Source organism: Podarcis filfolensis, assembly GCF_964270895.1.
Source record: "Podarcis filfolensis genome assembly, chromosome: 9".
NCBI lineage: Eukaryota > Metazoa > Chordata > Lepidosauria > Squamata > Lacertidae > Podarcis > Podarcis filfolensis.
In genome coordinates this window covers 10,122,383-10,149,100 of record NC_139610.1, presented here as the reverse complement: position 1 = coordinate 10,149,100, position 26,718 = coordinate 10,122,383, and the positions used below count along the sequence as shown (strand labels likewise).

Genomic DNA, 26,718 nt, shown 5'->3' with positions numbered 1-26,718 from the left:
TATTTTTCAGTGCAGTTGTTTGCATCTTAAGCACCAATAATGTGCTTTTAGTGCATTTGAGATCAGGGATGAGTGAAACCTGAGGTGCAGAGCCACAAATAGCCCAATTTAGGAAGTAGTATTTGCTCTAATGAGAGCAATATATCCAGTCCTGCGTAAATATTGTTTGGTAAGCCATACAAAGAACCATTATTTGCAAGGAAATGAGAACAAAAGCAGAGTCCCTGAATTGTCAGTCCTGGAGAGGGAAGTCATTTTCAGAAGGCAAATATCCTTTGCCAAGTTTGTGTTGCAGCCATTACTTAACTTACACTGACTACTGCAAACTGCTCTTTATTTCCCCCGAAAAATAAAAAAAGAAAGATAAAAAATAAATCCCTCTACCCTGCCAGACCTTGATCCTTGATGCTGCTGGTACAAAAACAACTGCAAATGCTTCATTCTCCCTTTCATTTTGCTTCCCACTGCAGTTGGTCACTGTCAACAGTGCTCCACAGCTGACAAACTCTTTTGCATTAGTGCTTCACAAGGCTGCCGCCTGACAGCGCTGCTACCTGGTAGCGGCATTCATTGTTTTGACTTATTGTGCCGCATCCACTTTGTGCTAACTCGACACACAACCGCTTTGATGGCGCTTGCACGCGTCAGAACCTTGTGCTAAAATGCTTGGACCATCAGGGGTCTCCGTTGATCCAGGAACTGATGCTTACCGTCACAACTTCCTTGTGGTCAGAACTCCAGATGTGACCTCCATGGTTGCTGCTGCAACCTTTATGGGTGAAATACTCTGTGGGTTTCTAATGGGTGATTGGGAAGAAGAGTGCCTATTTTACATCTGGACAAGGTTAAAGGAACTCAGTGAACTTTAAAATACCAACCACCCTATCCACTATAGAGATTATCAAGTCATTGAGTGTAATCATAACGTGGCCATCTCCGGCTTTCACAGAGAATATGTCTTGTAATGACTTCAGATTTCTTCTGGTGATGGGACGAAGTTTCCTTGGCTCGATTTAGAATCAGTTCTGTGTTGTTTGCAGGCATTCTCAGGAAGTGTTTAGATACCATGTGCAAATAAAGGTAAAGGTAAAGGACCCCTGACAGTTAAGTCCAGTCACAGACGACCCTGGGATTGCGGCGTTCATCTCACTTTACTGGCCGAGAGAGCCTGCATTTGTCCGCAGACAGTTTTTCCGGATCATGTGGCCAGCATGACTAAGCCGCTTCTGGCACAATGGAACACCAAAACCACAGCAGTGCAAGGAAATGCCGTTTGCCTTCCCGCCGGAGTGGTACCTATTTATCTACTTGCACTTTTTGGCGTGCTTTCGAACTGCTAGGTTGGCAGGAGCTGGGACCAAGCAACGGGAGCTCACCCCGCCGCGGGGATTTGAACCACCAGCCTTCTGATCGGCAAACCCAAGACATCTTTGCCTACAAAGCAGCCTAGTCAACTTGAACACGGACTGTGTATCCATACCAGATATTGGGACCTTTTTGCCTTCAAGTTGTTGCTGACCCCTGGCCATTGGCCATGCTTGCTGAGAAGCTGGTGGTAGTCATTGTTCAGCAGCATTTTGAGGGCCGAAGGTTGAGAGCCACACCTGATGTACACAATCCTATTCTCAGAAGGAGAACTTTTGGGGAAATGATGTCGATTTTTAATCCATCTGAGCATTCTGGTCTGGACAGGAAATTACATCTCAGATTTCCTTCTCCTATCCCCTTTCTCTGGGCTCTCACCATTACACTATCTTCTGTCGCCAGCATTATCATGAAATTAATAGTTCTCTAATCAGAATTACGGAGCTTGGGGCCTTCACAAGAGCTACTGCCAACATGGAAGATCTTGTGAAGATCCCATGTCCCATTGGCCACTGCTCTTTTAGTACTGTTACACTGCAGAGTATTTCAGGATAATGGGGTGGAAGGAAGGAAAATCCACTTCCCCTCTTCCACCATTATCATCCTTGTAAAAGGAAGGTTGTTAGGTGGTTGGCAGTGGGGAAGCATTTATTTCATGAGCCTCTGGAATTGGGTAATTGCAGAATTGCAGAAAGGTTTGCATCTTAATTTGGCTATCTTTGTTGGGGGGAAAAGAAGAAGGAAACTATGATTATTTTACGGTGCAAGTCTAAGGTATTTAAGATGCTGATTAAAAAGAGGCACTATATTTTTCATAGGAAGCAGTGTTTCTGAGAAATGGATACCAGGGGCACAGTTTTCCTCCAGATAACAATGAAAGCACACTTCACTCAACAATCAAAAAAGGGTGGTGATTTATTTTTATCTATATGCTTCTTTGCAGCTTACAAAATGGCAAAACAATTAAATTAATAATAATGATAATAATAATAATCAGTTTCAAGTAAATTAATCATTATTAATTAATTAATTAATAAAGAGTTCCAAGCAATGTGCAACAGTTTTAAGTATCTAATTTCCATCTAAATTCATCTAAGATAACTCATCAATATTGCCTTCCACCCTCTCATGTCAGGGGCGGACTTTGGTCTTTCAAATTTCAGCGGTGCCCTGTGTGAGCCCCTAATTTGGTACCCTCTCCCTCTCACCTTCCCTTCTGCTCAGTTCACTGCGTCACTGTTGAAACACCTTATGGCGCCTTCTAGGCGTGGTGCCTAGTGCGTCATAACTGGTTGTGCTATGATAATAATAATAATAATAATAATAATAATAATAATAATAATAATAATAATTTATTATTTATTATTTATACTCTGCCCATCTGGCTGGGTTTCCCCAGCTACTCAGGGTGGCTAAATCTGCATCTGTTCTTGTTTGCCTAGCCAGTTAAGACTCGGGAACAGGGCTGTGCTTTCTGAATTTTCCCTGCACCTGTCGGCTAGTATATGGGCTCCAGTTGCTGTGGCCTATGGCACCCCCTAGGCTTGGCGCCCCGTGTGGTGGAACCTGTCATGCTGCCCGAAATCTGCCTCTGCTTCTAGTAGGTACAAGCTGTACATCTGCACCTTGGGGACCCACTAACAGAGACCCTCCCGCAAATCTCACTGGTTAAGCAGGAATATAAAGGATCAGGCATAAGGTAACCAAGACCTGAGTTCTTAAGAGCCTTATAAATTAATACCAGCACTTTGAACCTGGCCTAGTAATACATATGCAATCAGTAGATGCTTTTAAGCATTGGTGTTATGTTTTGATGGTAAAAGTAAAGGGACCCCTGACCATTAGGTCCAGTCACGAACGACTCTGGGGTTGCGGCACTCATCTCGCTTTACTGGCCGAGGGAGCCAGTGTACAGCTTCCTGGTGAAACCAGAGCAGCGCACAGAAACACCGTTTACCTTCCCACAAGAGTGGTACCTATTTATCTACTTGCACTTTTTGGGGTGGTTTCGAACTGCTAGGTTGGCAGGAGCTGGGACCGAGCAACAGGAGCTCACCCCGTCACGGGGATTCAAACTGCTGACCTTCCGATCGGCAAGCCCTAGGCTCAGTAGTTTAGACCACAGCACCACCCACGTACCTATCACTGAAATGCAAAAAGGTAAAGGTAAAGGGACCCCTGACCATTAAGTCCAGTCGTGGACGACTCTGGGGTTGCGGTGCTCATCTTGCTTTACTGACCGAGGGAACTGGCGTTTGTCTGCAGACAGTTTCCGGGTCATGTGGCCAGCATGACTAAGCCGCTTCTGGTGAACCAGAGCAGCGCACGGAAACGCCGTTTACCTTCCCGCCGGAGTGGTACCTATTTATCTACTTGCACTTTGACGTGCTTTCGAACTGCTAGGTTAGCAGGAGCAGGGACTGAACAACGGGATCTCACCCTATCGCAGGGATTCGAACTGTTGACCTTTCGATCGGCAAGCCCAAGGCTCAGTGGTTTAACCCACAGCACCACCCGCATTTTGATGGTAGTCTGTCCCCACTGACGGTCAGACTGCAAGTTACTAGTGAGTACTTAGCAAGAAACTTTCCCTAAAGGCAAAGAAATATTTTATGTCACTTCAACTTTAAAAGAAGGAAGAGAGGGAGGGTTTGGGTTTTTGTTTTGTTTTTAAAAAGGACAATGGATCTGATTGCTTCCCCTTTCATTAAATGGTTCTCACTCCTACTTAAATATCAAAGGAGTTAGAAGAGCTTCCATCTGTCACTATCAAATCTGTCTGGCGCTCCAGTATAATATATTACTTTAAAGATTTATGCCATTCTCCCTCTCTCTCCATCCTCAACACTACTGTGTTGTACATTGTTAGTGTTACTAATCTGCTAACATGGGAGATAGAGCAGACAATTTGTTGCTCAAGCACCCGTGATGATTTGTGAGAAATTAAACTAAAGGCATTTAAGTTCTTCACCACTTGATAATATGGATAAGCTAAAATATTATTCATTTGCAAGGATGTTGGCTTTTCACTCTGTAGAGGAGCAGGAGACAGAGAGAGAAATGGCGGTAATGTTACCAAAAACATACAAGAATCAAAGACGCTTTCTTATTATAAGCTTGAAATAGGAACATAACAGGACTCAGGCTTGATAACATACTTCAGCATCTTAAATAGTGCATATTGTCGTCGAAGTTTGGTAGTATGAATAACTGTGATGGAGGTCAGGTACCATTTCTTATATCTATCATTCTTTTAATGGAATAGTAAGGGGTTCCAGCATTTGTAAGACATAGTACAGTACAGAGGTACCTCGGGTTAAGAATTTAATTTGTTCCGGAGGTCCGTTCTTAACCTGAAACTGTTCTTAACCTGAGGTACCACTTTAGCTAATGGGGCCTCCCGCAACTGCCGCGCCGCCGGAGCATGATTTCTGTTCTCATCCTGAAGCAAAGTTCTTAACCTGAGGTAATATTTCTGGCTTAGCGGAGTCTGTAACCTGAAGCGTCTGTAACCCGAGGTACCACTGTATACCCCTGCATACATTCTAGGATGTTCATAGCCTTTACTCCATTATTCCAGTGTCTCACACAAACCTGGTTAATTGTTTGAACCACTGACCAGTTCTGTGTCTGAAATCCAGAGATCCAGGGCACACTTTCTAGGAAAAGTTAAAAGTACAGTGGTACCTCGGGTTACATACTCTTCAGGTTACATACACTTCAGGTTACAGACTCTGCTAACCCAGAAATAGTGCTTCAGGTTAAGAACTTTGCTTCAGGATGAGAACAGAAATTGTTCTCCGGCGGCACGGCAGCAGCAGGAGGCCCCATTAGCTAAAGTGGTGCTTCAGGTTAAGAACAGTTTCAGGTTAAGTACGGACTTCCGGAACGAATTAAGTACTTAACCCCAGGTACCACTGTACTTTTGTTGCAGGGTGGGTGGATTGCAGTTTTCACCAGAGAGTGTCAGCTGTGTAACCTACAATAGTCTTTTTTTCCTTCTAATTGTGTGTAGTAGTGGAAACTGGCCTAGGCTGAACTAACTTGTGCGTGTATGTCCCAAGGTATCGGAATGACTCAGCTTCTCAGAATGCTTGTTCTTGATGGTGACTTTATAGATTTTACTTATATAGCATATCGGCTAAAAGTGGGGGAAAGAGGTTTGAAGGTCTACTTGAAGCCTTACCTCTGCTACGCACTCACTAGGCAACCTTTGGTGAGGCACTATTATCTCAGCCTCAGTCTACAGGGTTACTAAAAGATTTGCTACGCTGATGCACATGGGATGATTTGAACATTCTAAAGTGCTATATGAAGCTCAACATCAAAAAAACAAAGTTCATGGCCACTGGTCCCATCACCTCCTGGCAAATAGAAGGGGAAGAAATGGAGGCAGTGAGAGATTTTTCTTTCTTGGGCTCCATGATCACTGCAGATGGTGACAGCAGCCACGAAATTAAAAGACGCCTGCTTCTTGGGAGAAAAGCAATGACAAACCTAGACAGCATCTTAAAAAGCAGAGACATCACCTTGCCAACAAAGGTCCATATAGTTTAAGCTATGATTTTCCCAGTAGTGATGTATGGAAGTGAGAGCTGGACCATAAAGAAGGCTGATCACCAGAGAATTGATGCTTTTGAATTATGGTGCTGGAGGAGACTCTTGAGAGTCCCATGGACTGCAAGAAGATCAAACCTCTCCATTCTGAAAGAAATCAGCCCTGAGTGCTCACTGGAAGGACAGGTCCTGAAGCTCAGGCTCCAATACTTTGGCCACCTCATGAGAAGAGAAGACTCCCTGGAAAAGACCCTTATGTTGGGAAAGATGGAGGGCACAATGAGAAGGGGACAACAGAGGATGAGATGGTTGGACAGTGTTCTCGAAGCTACCAGCATGAGTTTGACCAAATTGCGGGAGGCAGTAGAAGACAGGAGTGCCTGGCGTGCTCTGGTCCATGGGGTCACAAAGAGTCGGGGCACGACTAAACGACTAAACAACAACAACAAAGTGCTACAAAGGTGCCGACATTGATTACATGTGAAGCTCCTCCCCAATGTATTTTTCCACGATCCCATAATTGTTATGTGTGCCCATAATGATCTCACAATATCCTATTCAATAGGGAAAGAACCAAATGCTCATTCTAAGCGTCACTCCCACATTTCATTGTGCGCACTTTTCACAACATATGGATTGTGTCAGAAAACCTAACCTAAGAAGACAACTCTCCATACTGATTTTGTTTTGCTTTAACTTTCCAGCCTGCCTTATCTCCTCCTAATGTGTGCCCAACACTGAAATTCAGTTCCAAGCTGAAGGATTGGTCTAAACTAAACTCCCTGTAGGTCCCAGGCGGCTGAAGACAGGGAGTTGAACATCTCACATGAGAGAGATTGCCAAGGGTTTCCTGAAAACTGTATGTCTGGGTCCAGGATTTTTTTGTTTCTTTTATGAAATGCAGAATTTAAGCCTCAGATCTGCTTCCAAGCTGAGGGAAAATGTACCAGGTAGATCATTCAACAGGATTTATGTGTGTTTTATTTTGCTGGAGAAGTTAAAACCATGAGGTAAAAATACCCTTTGTGGTGTTAAGCTTCTAATCCTTAATTAGTTGGCTAGCAAGATGGCAGAGTGAAAATCCACTAGCAGTATGAAGACATAAGACTACGTCTCTGCAGAATGATTTCTTGGAATCATTAGTACAGTATCAGGAATTGTAAGTGTTAGCTCTTTCTCCAGTCAAAGCAGTATCTCTTAATTTAGGACTTTGGGGGACAACAGCAGTGAAATAAATGGTCAACTGGCAGCCACTGGGCGTGATCCAGTCCCCGCCAAATTCTAAGAGCCAGTGTGGTGTAGTGGTTAAGAGCAACAGACTCGTAATCTGGGGAACCGGGTTCGCGTCTCCGCTCCTCCACATGCAGCTGCTGGGTGACCTTGGGCCAGTCACACTTCTCTGAAGTCTCTCAGCCCCACTCACCTCACAGAGTGTTTGTTGTGGGGGAGGAAGGGAAAGGAGAACTTTAGCCGCTTTGAGACTCCTTCGGGTATTGATAAAGCGGGATATCAAATCCAAACTCTTCTTCTTCTTCTAATCAAGGTGTGCATTTTAAAAAGGGGGAGGCGCTGCCTCTAGATGGACTGATTACAGCATGGCAACAGTCTGAGGTGGTGTGGCCTGGGCTTGGGAATTTGCCCAAATATAGGGCTGAGAGAGATGAAACAAAGTGGGCTTGAAAGATGGGTCTGGGGTGATTTGAGGCAGTTGAGAAGAAAAGTGCAAGATCAGGTTGAGGTGATGCTTGGAGTTTGAGGTGAAGATGGCTGTTGGTGAGCAGAGTGAAGAGGACGGTACTCCCTGGCAAGGGGTGTGTGAAGGACACTTCATGTGCATTTCATATAAGTCAGGGATGTCCAACCAGTAGATCGCGATATACTGGTAGATCCCTGGCTGATCCTGGTAGATTGTGGGGTCTTTATTGTGTACAAAAAGTTACGGGGGGGGGGGAGCTAAAAAACTCTGTGCAATCCCCCTCCCAAATCTCAACAACTCTGGGAAATCCACCCACCCCACGCACGCTCCTCCTCCCTCCAATGACAATGGATAAATCACTGCCTGTTTTTTTTTTTATACTGGGAGTAGATCACAGTCTCTTGGGAGTTGGACATGCCTGATACAATTGCTTACAATGGTACCTCGGGTTACATACGCTTCAGGTTACATACGCTTCAGGTTACAGACTCCGCTAACCCAGAAATAGTACCTCGGGTTAAGAACTTTGCTTCAGGATAAGAACAGAAATTGTGCTCTGGCGGCGCGGCAGCAGCGGCAGGCCCCATTAGTTAAAGTGGTGCTTCAGGTTAAGAACAGCTTCAGGTTAAGAACGGACCTCCGGAACGAATTAAGTACTTAACCCGAGGTACCACTGTATTGTATTGTTCTCTTTTCCTTTAGGAACCCAAAGGATAATTGCTAACCTGTGGTTTCGAGGGTATTTTTCAGGAAGTATATTGAGTTCCAATGGATATTGGGGTAGTTGCAGTCTCTCCTCTTTGAAAATTTCGTAGTCTGCTCTAGGAAGGCATCATCCAAGTCCTCAGCCTGGCTTGGAGGTCTATAGCAGACACCCACAGTAAGGCCGCTGTTGTTTTCCCTCTCCTACAATTTTTACCTATATACTCTCATTTGGTCTTCCAGGCCATGGATATCTTCACAAGTGTATACATAAGCTCTTGGGTTTTATCTGCATTTGTTTGTACTCTTTAAAGCACCATGTAGCTGTACCATTGCTACTAAAGCCACCAGTTCTGCTATTATAATAAAAGGAGATATGTTAGGTAATTCCATTTTTTGCTGGATCAACAAAGTCAAACTGACTTGTGTTGAAGGCTGGCATTCAAGTGCCAGGGGAGATTGTGTTATATTTCTCCAGACTTGGGTCTGCAGTGGGTCAGCAGACCTGATTGCCGTAACACTGAGTATTTTACCCAGGGAAGTCACACTATCTCCCTGGATTCTTTTGTGTAAACTTGACCTGCCTTTGCCGTGTGAAATGTGAGAGGGAGGGTTTGAATTTTCTCAGCGCCATCAGCTACCATAGGATTTTAAATACATGTTGCGGCGGGTGGGAGGGGGAATCACTTGCAAGATCTATGGGTTTGCAAAATCTGATGCTTAAGCAGTTGTTAGTAATGTTAAATCTTCTTTTCACAGCCTTTGGCTTACTAAAATGTGCAAACATCTGTTTAACATTACTTAATAGATGTTACTGCGATAAATAAAATTGCTCAGGTACCAAGTTCTAAAAGCAATTTCTGAAGCTGTTCATTAGCCAAATGTCATGTTTATATAAATAATTATTCTGTTGACTGGGTGATATGCTAACTGACTTTATCTGCAAATCTGGTCGTAAGCATATTCTGAAGAGACTGTTTGCATATGAGAAGATCTGATCGCACTTGCAGAAGCTAGCTTGGACAGCTGAGGCAAAATCTGACATTTGACATTACAGGTCATGGAGTGGTTGAGATCCAAAGGCAGAGGAGGCAACACAATTTGATATTTACACAACTGCTTGAGATTTAACACATTTGTTTATGAATAAGTATGAGGACCTTTAATACAAAGTACTGTATTTACGTAAATACTTCTTCAGATAACCTATCACACAATGACATTTTTTTAGTTGTTATTGTGGGTGATAGTCAACTACAGTGGTACCTCGGGTTAAGTACTTAATTTGTTCCAGAGGTCCGTTCTTAACCTGAAACTGTTCTTAACTTGAAGCACCACTTTAGCTAATGGGACCTCCTGCTGCTGCCACGCCGCCAGATCACGATTTCTGTTCTCATCCTGAAGCAAAGTTCTTAACCCGAGGTACTATTTCTGGGTTAGCGGAGTCTGTAACCTGAAGCGTATGTAACCTGAGGTACCACTGAACCGCTATTATTAATTGATTACCAACTTATACTGATTCCATAGTGAAAGCCCTGATAATATTTGGCTAGGCCACTGTTTCCTAGACGTCTGATAGCTAACATCCACTTTTTTCTGAACTAAAATTGGAATGGCATTGTACTACTTTTACAGTACAGCTAATTTGTAACTCGCACACATTTAACGTGTGCATTATCTGCTTGGCCAGATAAATAAATAAATAGGAGGAAAGTTGTATAAAAACTCCATTTCCCATGAACATATGTAATGTAGAACGCTACTTAGTTAAAAACCCAAAGTGGACACATTTAATATCTCAAGCACAAAGAGGAGGATGAGGAAGGGGAAGCAAGTGATCTGAATCATGCAACCACAGTTTCCAATTGCACCTGGACCAGCCCTGTCAGTTAATTATGTATTATGTGGATCATATGACTTATCACAGGGATAGGTACTCAGATGTTGTGGTCCTAGGGCAAATATTGGGTATTTCTTCAAACAAGGGATATGCACGTGCGTGTGTGCTGTCTAGTTTATCTAACTGGTAAGGAATATTAATCACTCCCTTAATTCAAAGGGTATTTATTGATTCTTTCCCCCTCATTTGATATTTTCTGACATTTTATAACACTCAGTATTGATTTATACAAAATCCGTAGCCTGCTTTATTCACTTGTCATTTTTTGTTTTCTTCCTTAATAAATATAAGAACCATGCATACCCACTCTGTTAAGATCTTGAGCCTCTGCTCTCAAAGTAATGACAATCTGGCACTAAGAAATGTGAAATTCATTGAGAAGCTTCGAAGTTGCAGGAAATAGAGAAAAAGGCTACTTTCTGATGACTTACTGGAAAGACAGAGAAAGGACTTTATGTTGGTAAAGGGCAGCTGAGTTGAGACAGGAAACATGTAGCTCAGATGTAACCTCTCTTTCCTCTCTTGGGGAAAACTGGTTTTCTAGATCCATTTCAATCAGGATTTATGGCTGGTTTTGGCACAAGATTCTCATCAACCTCTCAGCAGCTTTAGATACCATTGACCATGGTATCCTTTTGGAGTGGTTGTCCAAGTTCAGTGTGGTGGTTCCATTCCTACTTGAATGGTTCTTTCCAGCAGATGATGCTTGAGGAATGCTTTTCGGCCCCATGGAGCCTTCTACGAGGTGTTTTATCTTATCCACCACGCTGTTTGACATCTACATGAAACTGCTGAGTGGGGTCATCTGGAGTTTTGGAGTGTGCTATCAGCAGTATGCTGATGATGCACAGCTCTACTTCTCCTTTACGTCTGCAGGTGTGACAGTGGTTGTACTGGACCCTTGTCTTACCCTCAGTGATGGGCTGGTTGGGAGCCAATAGACCAAAGCTCAATCCAGATAAGACTGATACACTGTTAGTGGGTGGTTCCTGAGACCCCCTGGATGGGTAGTACTCATAGGTCCATTGCTGTTGCTTGAGGCTCAGGTGGCCTTGATGGCATGGAGTGCCTTCTATTGGCTTTGACTGGTGACTCAGTTATACCCATAGCTGGACAGGGATAGCCTTACTTGTGTTGTTTATGCTCTGATAACTTCAAGGTTAGATTGCTGTAATGCATTGTATGTGGGGCTCTCTCGGAAGATCGTTTGGAAACCTACTGCAGAATTCAGTAGACAGGGGGCTCATCAGGGCAAGATGGTTTGAGCATGGAACACCAATCCTGATGTGACTGCATTGTCTGCCAATTTATTTCTGGGTCCAATTCAAAGTCTCTCCCCATATGAACTGACTTGGACTCTGCAATCATCTTCAATGGGCCTTCTTTGTCTGCCCCCCTTCATGGAAGGTCGTGGGATGGCAACATGAGAATGGGCCTTTTCTGTGGCGGCACCCCATTTGTGAAGTGCTGTCCCTTGGAAGGTTCACCTGGCATCGTCGTTGTCACATAAACATTCCTCTTAAACCAGGCCTTTAGTGATCAAACAATCTGTAACAGGAATGCAAACTTGAATAAAATAATTGGGGGGGGGGCAAGTAACCCCCCCTGCATAACTGATAGTGTGGAGCATGCACACCATTTGAATGACAATGCCCATCAACTTTGCCCTCCCTGGAACCCTCAAATATTTTATTGGGGAAGGGGGCTGAAGGGAACTCAACCCCTAGGAGTTTGCTACTATGATCTATAGCCTTTTAAATGTGTTTGGGGGGGGAGCATATTGTTTTTAATTATTATGTTATGTATTTTGTGTTGCATGGGACATGGGTGGCGCTGTGGGTAAAACCGCAGCGCCTAGGACTTGCCGATCGCATGGTCGGCGGTTCGAATCCCCGCGGCGGGGTGAACTCCCATCGTTCGGTCCCAGCTCCTGCCCACCTAGCAGTTCGAAAGCACCCCTAAGTGCAAGTAGATAAATAGGTACCGCTCCGGCAGGAAGGTAAACGGCGTTTCCGTGTGCTGCGCTGGTGCCAGTTCGCCAGAGCAGCTTCGTTACACTGGCCACGTGACCCGGAGGTGTCTGCGGACAGCGCTGGCTCCCGGCCTTTAGCGTGAGATGAGCGTACAACCCTAGAGTCTGGCAAGACTGGCCCGTACGGGCAAGGGTACCTTTACCTTTACTATTTTGTTTTGTTATGTTGCAAACTGTGCTCTTTGGATGAAGGGTGGTATATTTATTTATTTAATTGTAATAACCTCCTGAATGCCACGCTGTACAAAGTAAAAATTATAATTTGCGTGCATATAAAATGCCTCATAGTAGTCTGAAATTTGGGACAGTTACTTATGTATAAAGTAACCTATAGGCTAAAGCCCCAAACAGGCAACATATCTCTTTATTTAGATATATTTATCCTGCCTTTCCTCTTCAAAGTGAAGCACTCAAGGTGGCTATCATCATAAATTTAAAAAACCAATTGTGTAATGTAATACTTTAAAAACACAACAAAACAGGCAGCCATAAATTTACAATACTACATTTCTGCCTCTAGAACTGAAGCAAAAAATGTATTTAAATGGTAATAGAAAACTAATGCTGAGGGAGATAAATGAGGTTCATGTTTTGTGCGCTGCAACAGAGAAGGCCCTTATCCTTTCTCCACCAACTTATGATGTAGCTTGGGCTTCCAGAAGGGCCTTCCTGCATCAGAAGATAGCTGGGAGTTCTAGGTGCCAGTCCTAAACAAGTTAGGCCTTAGAAGATAATATGAATTCAGTAATTTGAGTTGCCCTTGAAAATGAACTGGTAGGCAGTGACCCTGGTTAACAATGGAGTAAAGTGATTAAAACACTCACTCTTGTTAGGAATCTTGCCACTGCATTCTGAAATACATGAATATTTGTTCAATTAAGAAATTTGGAGAGGGTTGTCATCAGTAAGCTGCTGATACCTAATCTCTGTAACATCTGAATTGGAAATGGCCCTGAAACGGTGTCTGGGCGAAATGGTGGGCTGGATGAGGGATAATAAACTGAGGTTGAATACTGGCAAGATGGAGGTTTTCTGAAGGAGTGGTATCCGGGTCTGATAAGTCATGAAGTTGCCTGCCTTTAAAAGGATTGCACTCTCCCTGAATGAGCAGTCTGATGGAGGTCCTCGCTCCAGCTCTCATTGGAGGTGCACTTCTTTTGGTAGCAAGACAACTACAGCCATTCCTGGATCGGAATAGTTTGGCCACAGTTGTCCATACATTGGTAAGTTTGGATTATTGCAATGCACTCTATGTAGAGCTACCACTGAGATTGGTCCAGAGCCTGCAAGTCGTGCATTGACACCTTGTTTCTAGGACTCTCACTGTCTGCCTTTCTGCCCCATGCAGCTTATGGTCAGGTTACTTGAAATACCTCCTTATCTCTTATATACCCAGTAAAGGTAAAGGGACCCCTGTCCATCAGGTCCAGTCGCGGACGACTCTGGGGTTGCGGCGCTCATCTCACTTTACTGGCCAAGGGAGCCGGCGTACAGCTTCCGGGTCATATGGCCAGTACGACTAAGCCACTTCTGGCAAACCAGAGCAGTGCACGGAAACGCAGTTTACCTTCCCACCGGAGCGGTACCTATTTATCTACTTGCACTTTGATGTGCTTTCGAACTGCTAGGTTGGCAGGAGCAGGGACTGAACAACAGGAGCACACCCCATTGCGGGGATTCGAACCGCCGACCTTCTGATTGGCAAGCCCTAGGCTCTCTGGTTTAACCCACAGCGCCACCCACATCCCTTCACTGCTTTCTGCAGAAGAGCTATCTGAAGCCCACTCCACGAACACTGAACGTTGCTTTTAATATGGCTGCCCCTTTTCTGTGGAACAGCATCCCCGTAGAGTAGAGATATAACTGACACCTAGTATTTGTACTTTCTGGAGGCAATTGAAGGCTTTTTTATTTTCTTTTTTGACAAGCTTTTCCAGCTGGCTGTTCATTTTGTATTGTTTTTAAACCCATTGCCTGTTATTTCTGCACTATTTTAAAACTATGTTTAGCTGTTTTATTATATGTTTGCAAATTGCCTTCATAAATAAAATAACGTATCTTATTCATTACTTATACCTTCCTCTGAGCAGCAGCTTTTATATCATTCTCCAGCAGCCCTGTTCCAATAAGTTTGTAGGGCTCACCAACCTGGGTATCTTTAGTGATGAAACTGTATTATATACCTTCAGACTGTCCTCAAAGAACAACTGCTAAGCAGATCTGTTTCCTTGGGTGTGTACGCACACATTTGAGTGATATATGAAACCTCTTTAACTGCATTGAATTAGATTTGATTCTTAGCAAATAAGTGACAGCTTCGAAAGAGGGAAATTGCTGTTTCCCTTCATATGATGTTTTTTAATGTGTTTTCTTTGCTTCAGGCTCTCACAATTCAAAATAATTCAAGCACTCTTTGAGTAAAAAAGTTTGCTGATTTCCATCCATAAATGTTTTCATATTCGGCACAATTTGCACAGCAACCTTTGTTGAGACAGAGACAGAGGGAGAGAGAGACCATGAAATAATTACATGAAAATAATTGAAGTCCAATGTACCATAGATTTAAACAATTGCTGAAACCTATGGTCCCAACTTAAGTGTTCCCCTTCTGTTCAGTTTGTCGTTTTGCTTAGATAACCATCATTCAGTAAAGATGTATCAGATGTATTGCGCATGCTGCACCGACGTGAGCCTGGGTTTGCCACTAAGTGTACACTCAACAGGAAATTGCAACCAACCACCATTCCCTTAGGCTTTAGCTTTGCACTTAAAATTGTTGTTGGCACTTGTCCATCTCGAGAGACAATGGAGTGCACCTCTAGGGTTGAAGTCAAAACACCAACTCATAACTTCTGCCTCCTGCATTGTTTTTTGTGATCTCTCTGGGGCGCCAATCTGGGTGGTATGTATGGAGGTCCTGGGCTTCTCAGACAACAAGACTCTGCCCCACCCCCAGTCTTGCTGGTGTGCTCCAAAGGAAGCAATACATTTGGCGCAAGCCTGGATGCAGGAGTTGCTGGCAGGAGGCATACAAGAAGCCATCCAACCAAACTTGTATAGGATTTACCATATTTTTCGCTCTATAAGATGCGCTTTTCCCCTCCTAAAAAGTAAGGGCAAATGTGTATGCGTCTTATGGAGGGAATACAGGTGGGAGGCTCTGCTCAGCGCTCCCTTTAAAGAGCCGCACGGAGCGTGTGTGTGGCTCTTCGGGGCATATTCAGAATATGTTTTTTCTTGTTTTCCTCTTCCAAAAACTAGGTGCGTCTTATAGAGTGAAAAATATGGTACTCCTTTGCCTTTTCTTTTCCTGTCTGGTCTTTGACCACAATAAAGTTTGATTTGATTTGACTTTTCTTGAGAGCCAGTGTGGTGTAGTGGTTAAGAGTGGTAGTCTTGTAATCTGGTGAACCGGGTTCGCATCCCTGCTCCTCCACATGCAGCTGCTGGGTGACCTTGGGCTAGACACACTTCTCTGAAGTCTCTCAGCCCCACTCACCTCACAGAGTGTTTGTTGTGGGGGAGGAAGGGAGAGGAGAATGTTAGCCGCTTTGAGACTCCTTCGGGTAGTGATAAAGCGGAATATCAAATCCAAACTCCTCCTCCTCCTCCTCCTCTTCTTCTCCTGAAGATGTCTCTCAAGGCAGTTGGTATGGATTTTTCCTCGGGGTTTACTTCTGAAGCCTTTCTCATGAATGAGTATAGCTGCAAGGCAGCGGAGGTTTATGATCAGAGCTTTTCTTCTCCTACGTGGGCTACCTTCCCAGGTTGACTAGCCCCATCTGCCTCTTGTTTCCTTCTACAACACGTGCAGTAACTGCCTTCTTGACCACTGGACTCACCATTGGTCTTGTCCATTCCATCGGCTGGAGCCTTAAAATTAGAGGACATTTAAAAACATAATCTGTGAGGTGGTCTTCAGTAGAGGTGGGCAAGTTCCTCAGTTCAGCTTGGATTCATCAAATGAGTGAAACTGGAGGATGCTAGGGGGAAAGTACTGGGTAATCAGTTTATAATTGCAGTTCTAAATCTGTAGTTGTTGGCCCTTTATCCTGTGAACACTATTTTTTTTTTAATCCAGTGGTGGAGGCTGCATGGTGGTGGTAGAGGGGGATGGAGGCCTCTGTCTAAACTTCTCTGTTGTGGTTGCTATGACCACAGGAGGATTGTGGGAAGTTGGGGTCCCTTCCTCTTCTTTCCTCCTCTTCACTTGCTATCCCACATTATTTCTAGTTATACTAGTAATCTGGATGCTAGGAGCCCTGGAAACTGTAATTGTTTCAGGGTACCTGAAGAGGATGATGGGAGAGAGATTTTTCTCTCTGCTGCCACAGTAGGCACTGCAGCAACCACCTGTGTGACTGGGATAAGTTCTTCTTCGGATTAGATTAAAAAACTGAGCTGGAAAAGAACTTAAGGGCACGTTGAAGGTGAGCATTACAAATCTAGGAATCATGAATGTCAAAAACATGACTAGTTTTCAATAGGATGGTTTGTATCCATCTGTATTTACCATATAGATTGGAAAGCAACAATGGCCCTATTCATGTATTAGTATCCTGTTGCCCACCTTCCCCCATATATGCACAAAAGTTCCTTTCCAAAGCTTTTTATTGTTAGGCTACGGCAATATGTAAGCCCCTTACGCACTTCAGGCAATACATGTTGCTAATCCCCCATTCATTACTATACAATGCAGACTTCCTATTTAGCTCAGAGCCATAAGTACTTAAGTAGAGAAGGGTTTGGATGGTGGGCACGTCTTCAGGCACTCATTTCACTGCACAAGCTGTACCCTCTCTGCGCTTTTTCTTTTCTGGCTCCTCCTGTACCTGGGAGGCAGAGAGGGAGGTGTCTCCAAGTCTTGCAAAGAGAGTGGCCCCTCCCCTTGTAGGGTGCCAGAACCACTGCCAGCCCCTTTCTGCATCAGGACATGTTCGCTCACAGTTCCTCCCGTTCAGAAGAAGGATGTAGCAAGGGCTGGGGGCCCAGAAAGGCTCGCTATGGGGAAGACAGGGATGGAGGAGCAGATTGGACATCTTCTGGGATTCCCCCCGCCTCCAGATCTCTGCTGCCCAATTCCCTCACTTTTCGTGGTGGTGGGTACAACTCGCTGGACCGTCCTCATTCTGACTCAGCCAGCCCCTTGCAAGTGTGGATAAGAGAGAGCAAAGCCACTCCAATTCCTGATAGATCAGGCTTCCTCAACCTCAGCCCTCCAGGTGTTTTTGGCCTACAACTCCCATGATCCCTAGCTAGCAGGACCAGTGGTCAGGGATGATGGGAACTGTAGTCTCAAAACATCTGGAGGGCCGAGGTTGAGGAAACCTGTGTTAGATGAAAGTTTGCAGCGGGAGTTGGCTGTAGGCTTCTCCATGGGATTAGGAACTCTGATTTTGCAGGGCTTCCTGTTGTGCATGCCCAGATCCCCCTTCACACCTTTGCCTAATAATCAGAGGGAGGGAGGGGCAGAGCCAGGTGGGTGTGCAGCACCTTGGGCATGATCCTCCGGGGTGGAGGAAGGGGGTATGGTGGGGGCGGGCCGCCCTGGGTGTCACCACTGAGAGGGGTGACAAAATGCCGAGCAGCACTCACTGCGGGGCCTGCTGCTGCCCGAGCCACACATCTCTCCTGGGAGAGACACAGTGGCTTGGGTGTGTGCAGGCTCCGCGCTGCCCAAGCGGTCTGCCTGCTGCCTCCCCCCCAGCACAGTGGACCAAAACCAGCTGATGACATGGCTCCCCAAATCTATTTTCTGATGAGAGCAGATTTTGCGTCTCATTTGGAAACCAAGGACCCAGAGTCTGGAGGAATGGGGAGGCACACAATGCCAGATGCTTGAAGTCCAGTGTGAAGTTTCCACAGTCTGTGTTGATTTGGGGAGCCATGTCATCAGCTGGTGTTGGTTCACTGTGCTTCATTAAGTCCAGGGTCAACGTAGCCGTCTACCAGGAGATTTTGAAGCATTTCATGCTTCCTTCCGCAGACAAGCTTTATGGGGATGCTGACTTCATTTTCCAGCAGGACTTTGGCACCTGCCCACACCGCCAAAAGTGCCAAAACCTGGTTCAATGCCCATGGGGTTACTGTGCTTGATTGGCCAACAAACTCGCCTGACCTGAACCCCATAGAGAATATATGGGGCATTGCCAAGAGAATAATAATAATAATAATAATAATAATAATAATAATAATAATAATTTATTATTTATACCCCGCCCATCTGGCTGGGCCACCCCAGCCACTCTGGGCGGCTTCCAAAAGAATATTAAAATACTGTGATACATCAAACATTAAAAGCTTCCCTAAACAGGGCTGCCTTCAGATGTCTTCTAAAAGTCTGGTAGTTGTTGTTCTCTTTGACATCTGGTGGGAGGGCGTTCCACAGGGAGGGCCCCACTACTGAGAAGGCCCTCTGCCTGGTTCCCTGTAACTTGGCTTCTCGCAGTGAGGGAACCACCAGAAGGCCCTCGGTGCTGGACCTCAGTGTCCGGGTAGATCGATGGGGGTGGAGACGTTTCTTCAGGCATACTGGACCGAGGCCATTTAGGATTTTAAAGGTCAGCACCAACACTTTGAATTGTGCTCAGAAACGTACTGGGAGCCAATGTAGGTCTTTCAAGACTGGTGTTATATGGTCTCGGCGGCGAAAGATGAGAGACAGGGGACCGAGCAATGCAGAAGAGCTGGAGGCTGCTATTGAAGCATCCTGGTCTTCCATAACATCTCAGCAGTGCCAGAGGCTGATAGCATCCATGCCATGCCGCCTTGAGGCAGTAATTGCTGCAAAAGGGGCCCAAACCAAGTACATATGCATGCTTCTAGTTCTAAGAGGTCCAATATTGCTCTATTTGCACTCCTTGTTTTGCTGATTTCATTTAATATTCTAATTTTCTGAGATTGTTAAGTTGGGGTTTTCATCAGCTGTACGCCATGATCATCACAAATATAACAAATAAAGGCTTGACATATCTTGCTTTGCATGTCATGAGTCTATCTCATATATTAGTTTCACCTTTTAAGTTGAATTACTGAAATAAATGAACTTTTCCACGATATTCTAATTTTCTGAGTTTCACCTGTATACTATCAACTCTAGATAGTTTATTCTGCACAATGAGCAATGGAGAAATCAACAATTCTCTCATTGAATTTATTTCTATTTATTCTCCATATTGCCCTGTAACAAAGTCTGCAGGGTGGCTTACAGTGAGGAAGAACTCCATTTTTAAAACATCATTACCATATTAACATATCTGGAAAACAGCTAACTTGATCACAAACTTTCTTATCTCTTTTTGTTGCTTGTCTGGTGTGTCTCATTGTGTCTATTTAAAAAAAAAAATCTTCCTGTGTTCATATTGGTTTACTGCTTGCTCTCTTGATCTAAAAATAAAGTACCCCATATGTGTATCCGATTATCATGTTCATTCTTTCCCTTAAAATGCAACATGAGAGCTAAAGTCAAACCATGCTCTGGCAGAGGAAAATTTGCTTTTTAGACCACATTATGCATTGTTTCAGGAACCCATTTATTTATTTATTTTGAAGCTGTGGTTGGTCATGATATGTGTCACACGATGCAGATGTGCTTTTGCCAAAACGAAAAGCCTCAGAAGAGCCCAAATTAGAGAGCTTTAATTTGTGGTATAGTGGTTAAGAGTGGTAGACTTGTAATCTGGTGAACCGGGTTCGCGTCTCCACTCCTCCACATGCAGCTGCTGGGTGACCTTGGGCTAGTCACACTTCTCTGAAGTCTCTCAGCCCCACTCACCTCACAGAGTGTTTGTTGTGGGGGAGGAAGGGGAAGGAGAATGTTAGTCGCTTTCAGACTCCTTCGGGTAGTGATAAAGCGGGATATCAAATCCACTCTTCTTTTTCTGCTTCTTATGGAATAGGATACCCCTATGTTCAAATCCCTGTGACGGAGTGAGCGCCCTTTGCTCGGTCCCAGCTCCTGCCAAAAAGTGCAAGTAGATAAATAGGTACCACTCTGGCGGGAAGGTAAACGGTGTTTCCGTGCACTGCTCTGGTTTCAGTGTCCCGTTGTGCCAGAAGCGGCTTAGTCATGCTGGCCACATGACTCGGAAAAACTGTCTGCGGACAAACGTCAGCTCCCTCAGCCTGTAAAGTGAGATGAACGCTGCAACCCCAGAGTCATTTGCAACAGGACTTAACTGTCAGAGGTCCGTTACCTTTTTTTAATTTTCATTGGAGAAATGTTGGAGGCTATGAACAACTGGGCTGGAGGGTAAACTTTGGTGATTCCAATCATCAGCATACAGCTCCTTTCTGAATACCCTATCCTGTGTATTGTTTCTTGTAAAGTGCGACGGAATGATGGGATCATGTATACTTGTCAAAACTGAGCATCCTATAAGTGAATTCTGTAGTTATTTACGGATTATTTATTTATTTATTTGCCCTCCTCCCCGCTTTTTTTCAAATTGTATTTTATTAGCATCACACACTAAGAATCTGAGGTAGAGGAAAAAAATGAAATTATTTTGTTAGCATCACATTCTCCTTTTGCATCCACATGGGCTTTTATATATATATTAACTTTGCCACATAAACTCCCCCTGCCCCTCCCCCCCCCAGATAAGCTGTGGTGAACTCCCTAGCTATAGCTCTGACACTTATGGGGCCTGCCAGCACATGTTGGAGAGCACTCACACTTTTTTTGTGTGATTTGGCTCCCCCCCCCCCACAAAGCAGGCTCTTCATGTCAAAAGGAGAAGGAGAGGAAAAAACCCATTTTGAGGCATGACATTTCCCTCATGACAGTCTGCCTCTGAACTGCACTTGCTGCCGCGGTGGTTAAAAGGCTTACAAAGAGAGTCTAACAGCCAGTGGCCAATCGAGATTGTGCAAGCCACATCTGCTATGGATGAAACACGCGCGAGGGAGAATAAGGACTTGGAGGAAGACTGGATAAAAGGGCTACGACGGGAGCCTAGCTGGCAGGTCAGTGATATAAAGGTGTCTGTGAATGCTTGGAAGTATGCTGTTATGTCTTAAGTGCCAGTAATCTCTAAACTTTGCCGGCTAAGTACAAATGAAATATGCTTCGTTGATTTGCAGCTCAGCAGTTTGCGGAAGCCGATTCGCAGGGAATCAGTGATCATTATGTTTTCATTGTCTTGGGAAGAATGGCTAGGCGATTCCAAATCTGTTTAGTTCAAATTGCAGGGGGTGGGGGTGGGGATAAGCAAGGTTTTGAAAATCTGTAGACATTTCTAAATTTATACTTCCCTTAATAATGGTACTTACATTAACAAGCTGCAGGTGTGCTCTGCACTGTTAAAGGAAATGCATGGGGCTTTTTCTCTCTCTTCTTGTGTAGTTGCAAGTTTATTACATTATAAAAACAGAAAGCAACACCTGTCACCCTTTTGCTTCCATGGTGTCATAGTAATTTGTAACAATGAGTTTTGTTTTGTTTTCTTTTAACCTCATTTAATGATGTGACCCTTCCTTTTAAAGCATGGTACACGCTTGCCTTATTATACCGGGCTAATAGCAGTTTTGCATGCATTCATTCCCTCCCTCAAGGCAAAGGCAGTTTTCATTTAGGTGAGCACTGCAAGGCAGTACTGTTTACACTCTGAAATACCTGTTTCAAATTTGCGGAATTAGATATTTCCATTTTGTAAGCCGATAAATGAAATCCTCTGCTAAGCACCACTGAGTGGCTTTGATTGCTCTTTACATTACATCCTACACAGCATATCTGCACTTTTTTTTCCTGCTCCGGTGCATTTTAATTAGACAATCAACAATATTGAAGAGATATGTCACACGGTAGTTTCTCCCTTCTTTTGGCACTCCTCACAAGCTGTGTTTTAGGGGGGATTGCTGCTGTTAACAGATTCTGATAAAGTGCTAACACAATCTCTTTCTGTCACGAGAAATTGCTCAAAAGTACAGGGCTAGTAAAGATTGCCACACGCGACAAAATCCTTTCTTCCCCCCACGAGAAGGAAATGTATATATTTCAAATGTACCAGATTCCCCCCGATTTCACACTGAGAAAGAGAACCATAACAGTAATCTGTGCTACTGTAGAATGACCTTGGTTGTACTGGGGGTCATCCAACACTTTGGAATAATACAGAGAACAGAACTTAACGTTCATATAGTGCTGTGAGAGAAATGCTTGGTGGATTTTAGCCACTAGGAGATTTGGATATTAATAATAAAAAACGAATGTTTTGATTTCACTTTATATAAGGTCATGCAACACTGCCCTGTCCTAGAGTTCAAGGGCATCTTCTGAGAATTGTTGAGAGAGTACTGTTTAGTGCTGTGCTGAAAATGTATCCTGTCCTCCCCCCCAGCCATTATCCACCCATTAATGAAAAAAGAAATGGTGTTTTAAAATTATCAGATTTGGTGAAATTCTTGTGGCTGGGTTCAGGGTTGATGTTATACTTGCTCTACTTAGAGGTGTTTGTGAGTGCTGCGACTTCTACAGAACATCTCACCAGTAGTCTGAACTTCATCCTCCCCATATTCCACCAGTTGGGTTTTAGTACCCAAGAGGAAGACATCAGGACAGAACTCCCTTGGGCCTTTTTCTGGTCAGGGTGAGCAGGCAAGGAGGTTGCAGAGTGCTAAATACAGTGGTACCTCAGGTTAAGTACTTAATTTGTTCCGGAGGTCCGTACTTAACCTGAAACTGTTCTTAACCTGAAGCGCCACTTTAGCTAATGGGGCCTCCTGCTGCCGCCGCGCCGCCTGAGCCCGATTTCTGTTCTCATTCTGAAGCAAAGTTCTTAACCTGAGGTAATATTTCTGGGTTAGCAGAGTCTGTAACCTGAAGCGTATGTAACCTGAAGCATATGTAACCCGAGGTACCACTGTAGATGTTTACTGGATAGGAATAAAAAAGCACCTCTCTTACGACCTAATCCCTGCACCAGCCAAAATTCTAAAGACACTCTCATGTGCCCCCAAAATGAGCAGAAAAAAATAAAAATGGAAACCATTTGTAGAGCAATAAAACTTTTGAGAAATTGGAGGTCAAGTTTCAGCACAGCACATGCATTGCAAGAATTCTCTAAATAGAGAGTTTTTTTTAATGTTACTGGAGCATGATAATTGCCTCTCACTGGTGGTTTCATCTCATGACAATCTAGTACCATCTGAATCCACTAACCAACATGTCACTGATGGGGACCAGACGGGCATTTGCCGGCATTTTATTTTATTATATTTTTATTTATTAAATTTGTGTACCACCCTTCGTCTGAAGATCTCGGGGCAGTTCGCAGTATGTCTCATGTGATCAGTCTATGCCATGTGATCACTGGATTTGGGCATTACTGGAGCATTATGGGATGACATATCGGGATGTCATGTAAGAGTTAAGAGCACCACACACACCCAACTGAAACTGGTTTACCGTAATAAGGTAAAGGTAAAGGTAAAGGACCCCTGACTATTAAGTCCAGTTGCGAACGACTCTGGGGTTGCGGCACTCATCTCACTTTACTGGCCGAGGGAGCCGACGTTTGTCCGCAGATAGTTTTTCCGGGTCATGTGGCCAGCATGACAAAGCTGCTTCTAGCAAAACCAGAGCAGCGCACGGAAACGCCGTTTACCTTCCCACCGGAGTGATACCTATTTATCTACTTGCACTTTGACGTGCTTTCGAACTGCTAGGTTGGCAGGAGCAGGGACTGAGCAACAGGAGCTCACCCCGTCATGGGGATTCAAACTGCCGACCTTCCGATGGGCAAGCCCTAGACTGGCTCTGCCATTGCTTTTGCACAGCACTGACCTCCCCTCTCCCTTGGTAAGTCGCAGTAACTCCTCAGCCAGGGAGCATCAGCATCCCTCCTCATTGACTGCTCCTGGTGATACTCTTGTTGTTGTTGTAGTTCTTGTTATTATTTGATGTGTTTGGGGTGTTAGGGGAAGGGTAGTACTTGTCATACTCCTTCTGGGGTTGTTTTTCCACCTTTGGTCCCCACCCTGCACCCAGCACTCCCTCGTGGCCCCTAGAAGCTGTCAGCATGTGACAGCGGCCACATCCTGGAAAACAGCTTTGAATGGCCAGCTAAACCAGGTGAGTGTAGCCGATGGGTCTCAAACCCTTGTTGAGTTAGGGACTTCCCCTGCATGCAAAGACAGTCTTCAGCAGATGGAGCGGACAAGACCAATTGTGGGCCCAATGGCCAATAAGATGGTTTCTACATGTGCTGTAGAGGGAGAAGTCTGATCCTAAACCTCCACTGCCTTGCGGATATCTCTGGGAGAAGGAAAGGCTAGGGAGTAAACCCTAAACACATCCAGAGTTGGTGTCCCTGAGATGGTTGTGTGGTGACATGTACACCTCCTTCCAGTAACTCCAGCAGCCAAGCTGGTGCCAAACCTATTGCTCTGCTTTCCTTTGGGCCACATCAGTGAGGTGGAGAGGGAGGTCTTGTCATCTGGGCAGCCTAGGACCTCTATGTACACTGCCCAGGCTTTGCTCCAGAGAGGCCACTTTGGTGCTTCTACTGCAGTGGTTTGACTTCACAAGCTGACACAGAACAACTCTTATTGGGCCAATATTTTTAGTCTCTCTCTCTCTCTCTCTCTCTCTCTCTCTCTCTCTCTGTGTGTGTGTGTCTCTTTTTCAGGTGCCAAAAATGGCAGAATATATTTTTCTTCCCACCTTGCACATACAAGGTCAATTTCTGTTAAAAGTCCCCAGATATGTCAGTCTGACTCTAGATGATGCAAAATGTGAGAATCACTTACATAAATAGGATTGGAAAATATATAGGTCAAAAAGTCCCAAGAGATGAGAAACATCCTAATCGCGGTGGCTTGTCAGTGCAGCAATTTCTCCTGCTGACATGCTGAGATCTCAAATACTTGCAGTTTTCTTCTCAGGTCATGTTTCAGTTTGTTATCTGCTTCTGGACCACCTGTGCCCTGGGTTTATTTCTTAGTTTCTGTGTAATTCTAAAAATGGTTTCCATAGAGAATGACAGACACAAATGAAATCTAAAATATTAATTATACATTTTGGATAATTAATTACAGCACGAACACACTGGATGAGCTTTTGTTTTGTAGGTTTCAACCATTCAGTTATTGTGAAAAGTTACTTTTCCCTTTTACAGTTACCATGCTGTATTTGAAAGAAATCATTCACCCTTACATTATATTTAAATTAGTGATGCATAGAACCTGCCCCATTCCCAATAAATTTCCCCAGTTTTGTTGTGCTTTCTCTTGAAATTTCTCAGATATTTAAAATGAGAAGGAGCTGTAAGATTCACCTCAAATTTCACTTCCTGAATTTTTTTTACCACAGATCCTAACCGGGAAGTTTTGTGACCAAAAAAGAAAAAGAGCTGAAATACAATCCTGTGAGCATCACGGATGTTTAAATCCAATTTACTTCAGTGGGATTTAAAACAATCCAAGCATATGCCATGATGCAGCCCTTACATGTCAAAGATGAAATTAGCTGGCTCCCAGCTCTCTGGCAACCTTTTTATGTGAAAAAGTACTAATTTGATAGTACTACAAATATGCTTGTTTATATATGTGAAATTATCCTGTTATACAACACTATCATTTTTGATATAGAAGTTATATAAACCATTGAACTAAAGTAATGTGTAAACGCACTTGTTCTGTGGTCTGCATAATCTCTCCTAAAGCTTATAAAATTTCTGTTCTTAAATTAATAAGCATTTAGCCTAAAGGAACTCTTCTCCTGTATTCAGCATGACTTAAAAAAAGAAAGGCAAAAACTTTAAGCTACTAAAGTTTGGATTTAAGACAAGTTGGTTTTCTTTCCCTCAAGAAAGCAAATGCCACTTTCATTTGAAAGCAATGAATGAATAAACTGCACACAATTCAGTCTAAGTGAAGCACTTTTAAGTACAACTGAATTCAGTGGAATAATATACTAAACTCTGATTGAAATGACTGGGATTTTAGTCAAGTTTATTAGCAATAACCATATACTTTAAGAACAAATTCAGTCTTCCTGGTGGTTCAGCAGGTTGCTTCGTAGTCAATATTTCATATATGTAATACTGCACAGTATATTCGCATAATATATTTTACCTTACCATATAACCAAAGGATTCAAAATTCAGATTGTTATTAGTAGAGCATCACATTTTGGAAGATGTTGAATAGCATGGTCTTTCATTATGCCTTTTAGATAATGAAACCACAGGTGAATTAAAAAAAACAGTGAAATGTCAACAGCTAATCATATATGTGCCTCTTCACTGATCCCAACTGGTTGCTTAGAAATGTGTGTTGGGGGATCATAGATTTACTCCGAAAGTTGTAAGCACCAAAGCTTTGGGGAAGTGCAGAGGAAGGGGAGAGGAAGTCCCATTGCACAGGTAGAAGTCCTTGCACTAGTGCAGCCTTTCTTAAACTTGGGTCCCCAGATGTTGTGGGACTACAACTCCCATCATCCTTGACCACTGGTCCTGGTAGCTA

At 43.9% G+C, this 26,718-nt stretch overlaps 1 protein-coding gene across 5 annotated transcripts in view; it reads left to right on the top strand.

Moving 5' to 3' along the window:
* The window catches only part of PPARGC1A (PPARG coactivator 1 alpha), a 629,161-nt gene that overhangs the window by 270,342 nt on the left and 332,101 nt on the right, over nt 1-26,718 (top strand). The window contains exon 1 of one of the 5 annotated variants that reach the window (XM_083630269.1): nt 21,121-21,219. The exons of the other annotated variants lie outside the window; for them this stretch is intronic. Within the exon in view, the coding sequence (XP_083486395.1) occupies nt 21,139-21,219 (81 nt within the window). The 5' untranslated portion in view covers nt 21,121-21,138. Of the gene's footprint in view, nt 1-21,120; nt 21,220-26,718 lie in introns of those variants that run through there. 5 annotated transcript variants of the gene reach the window in all.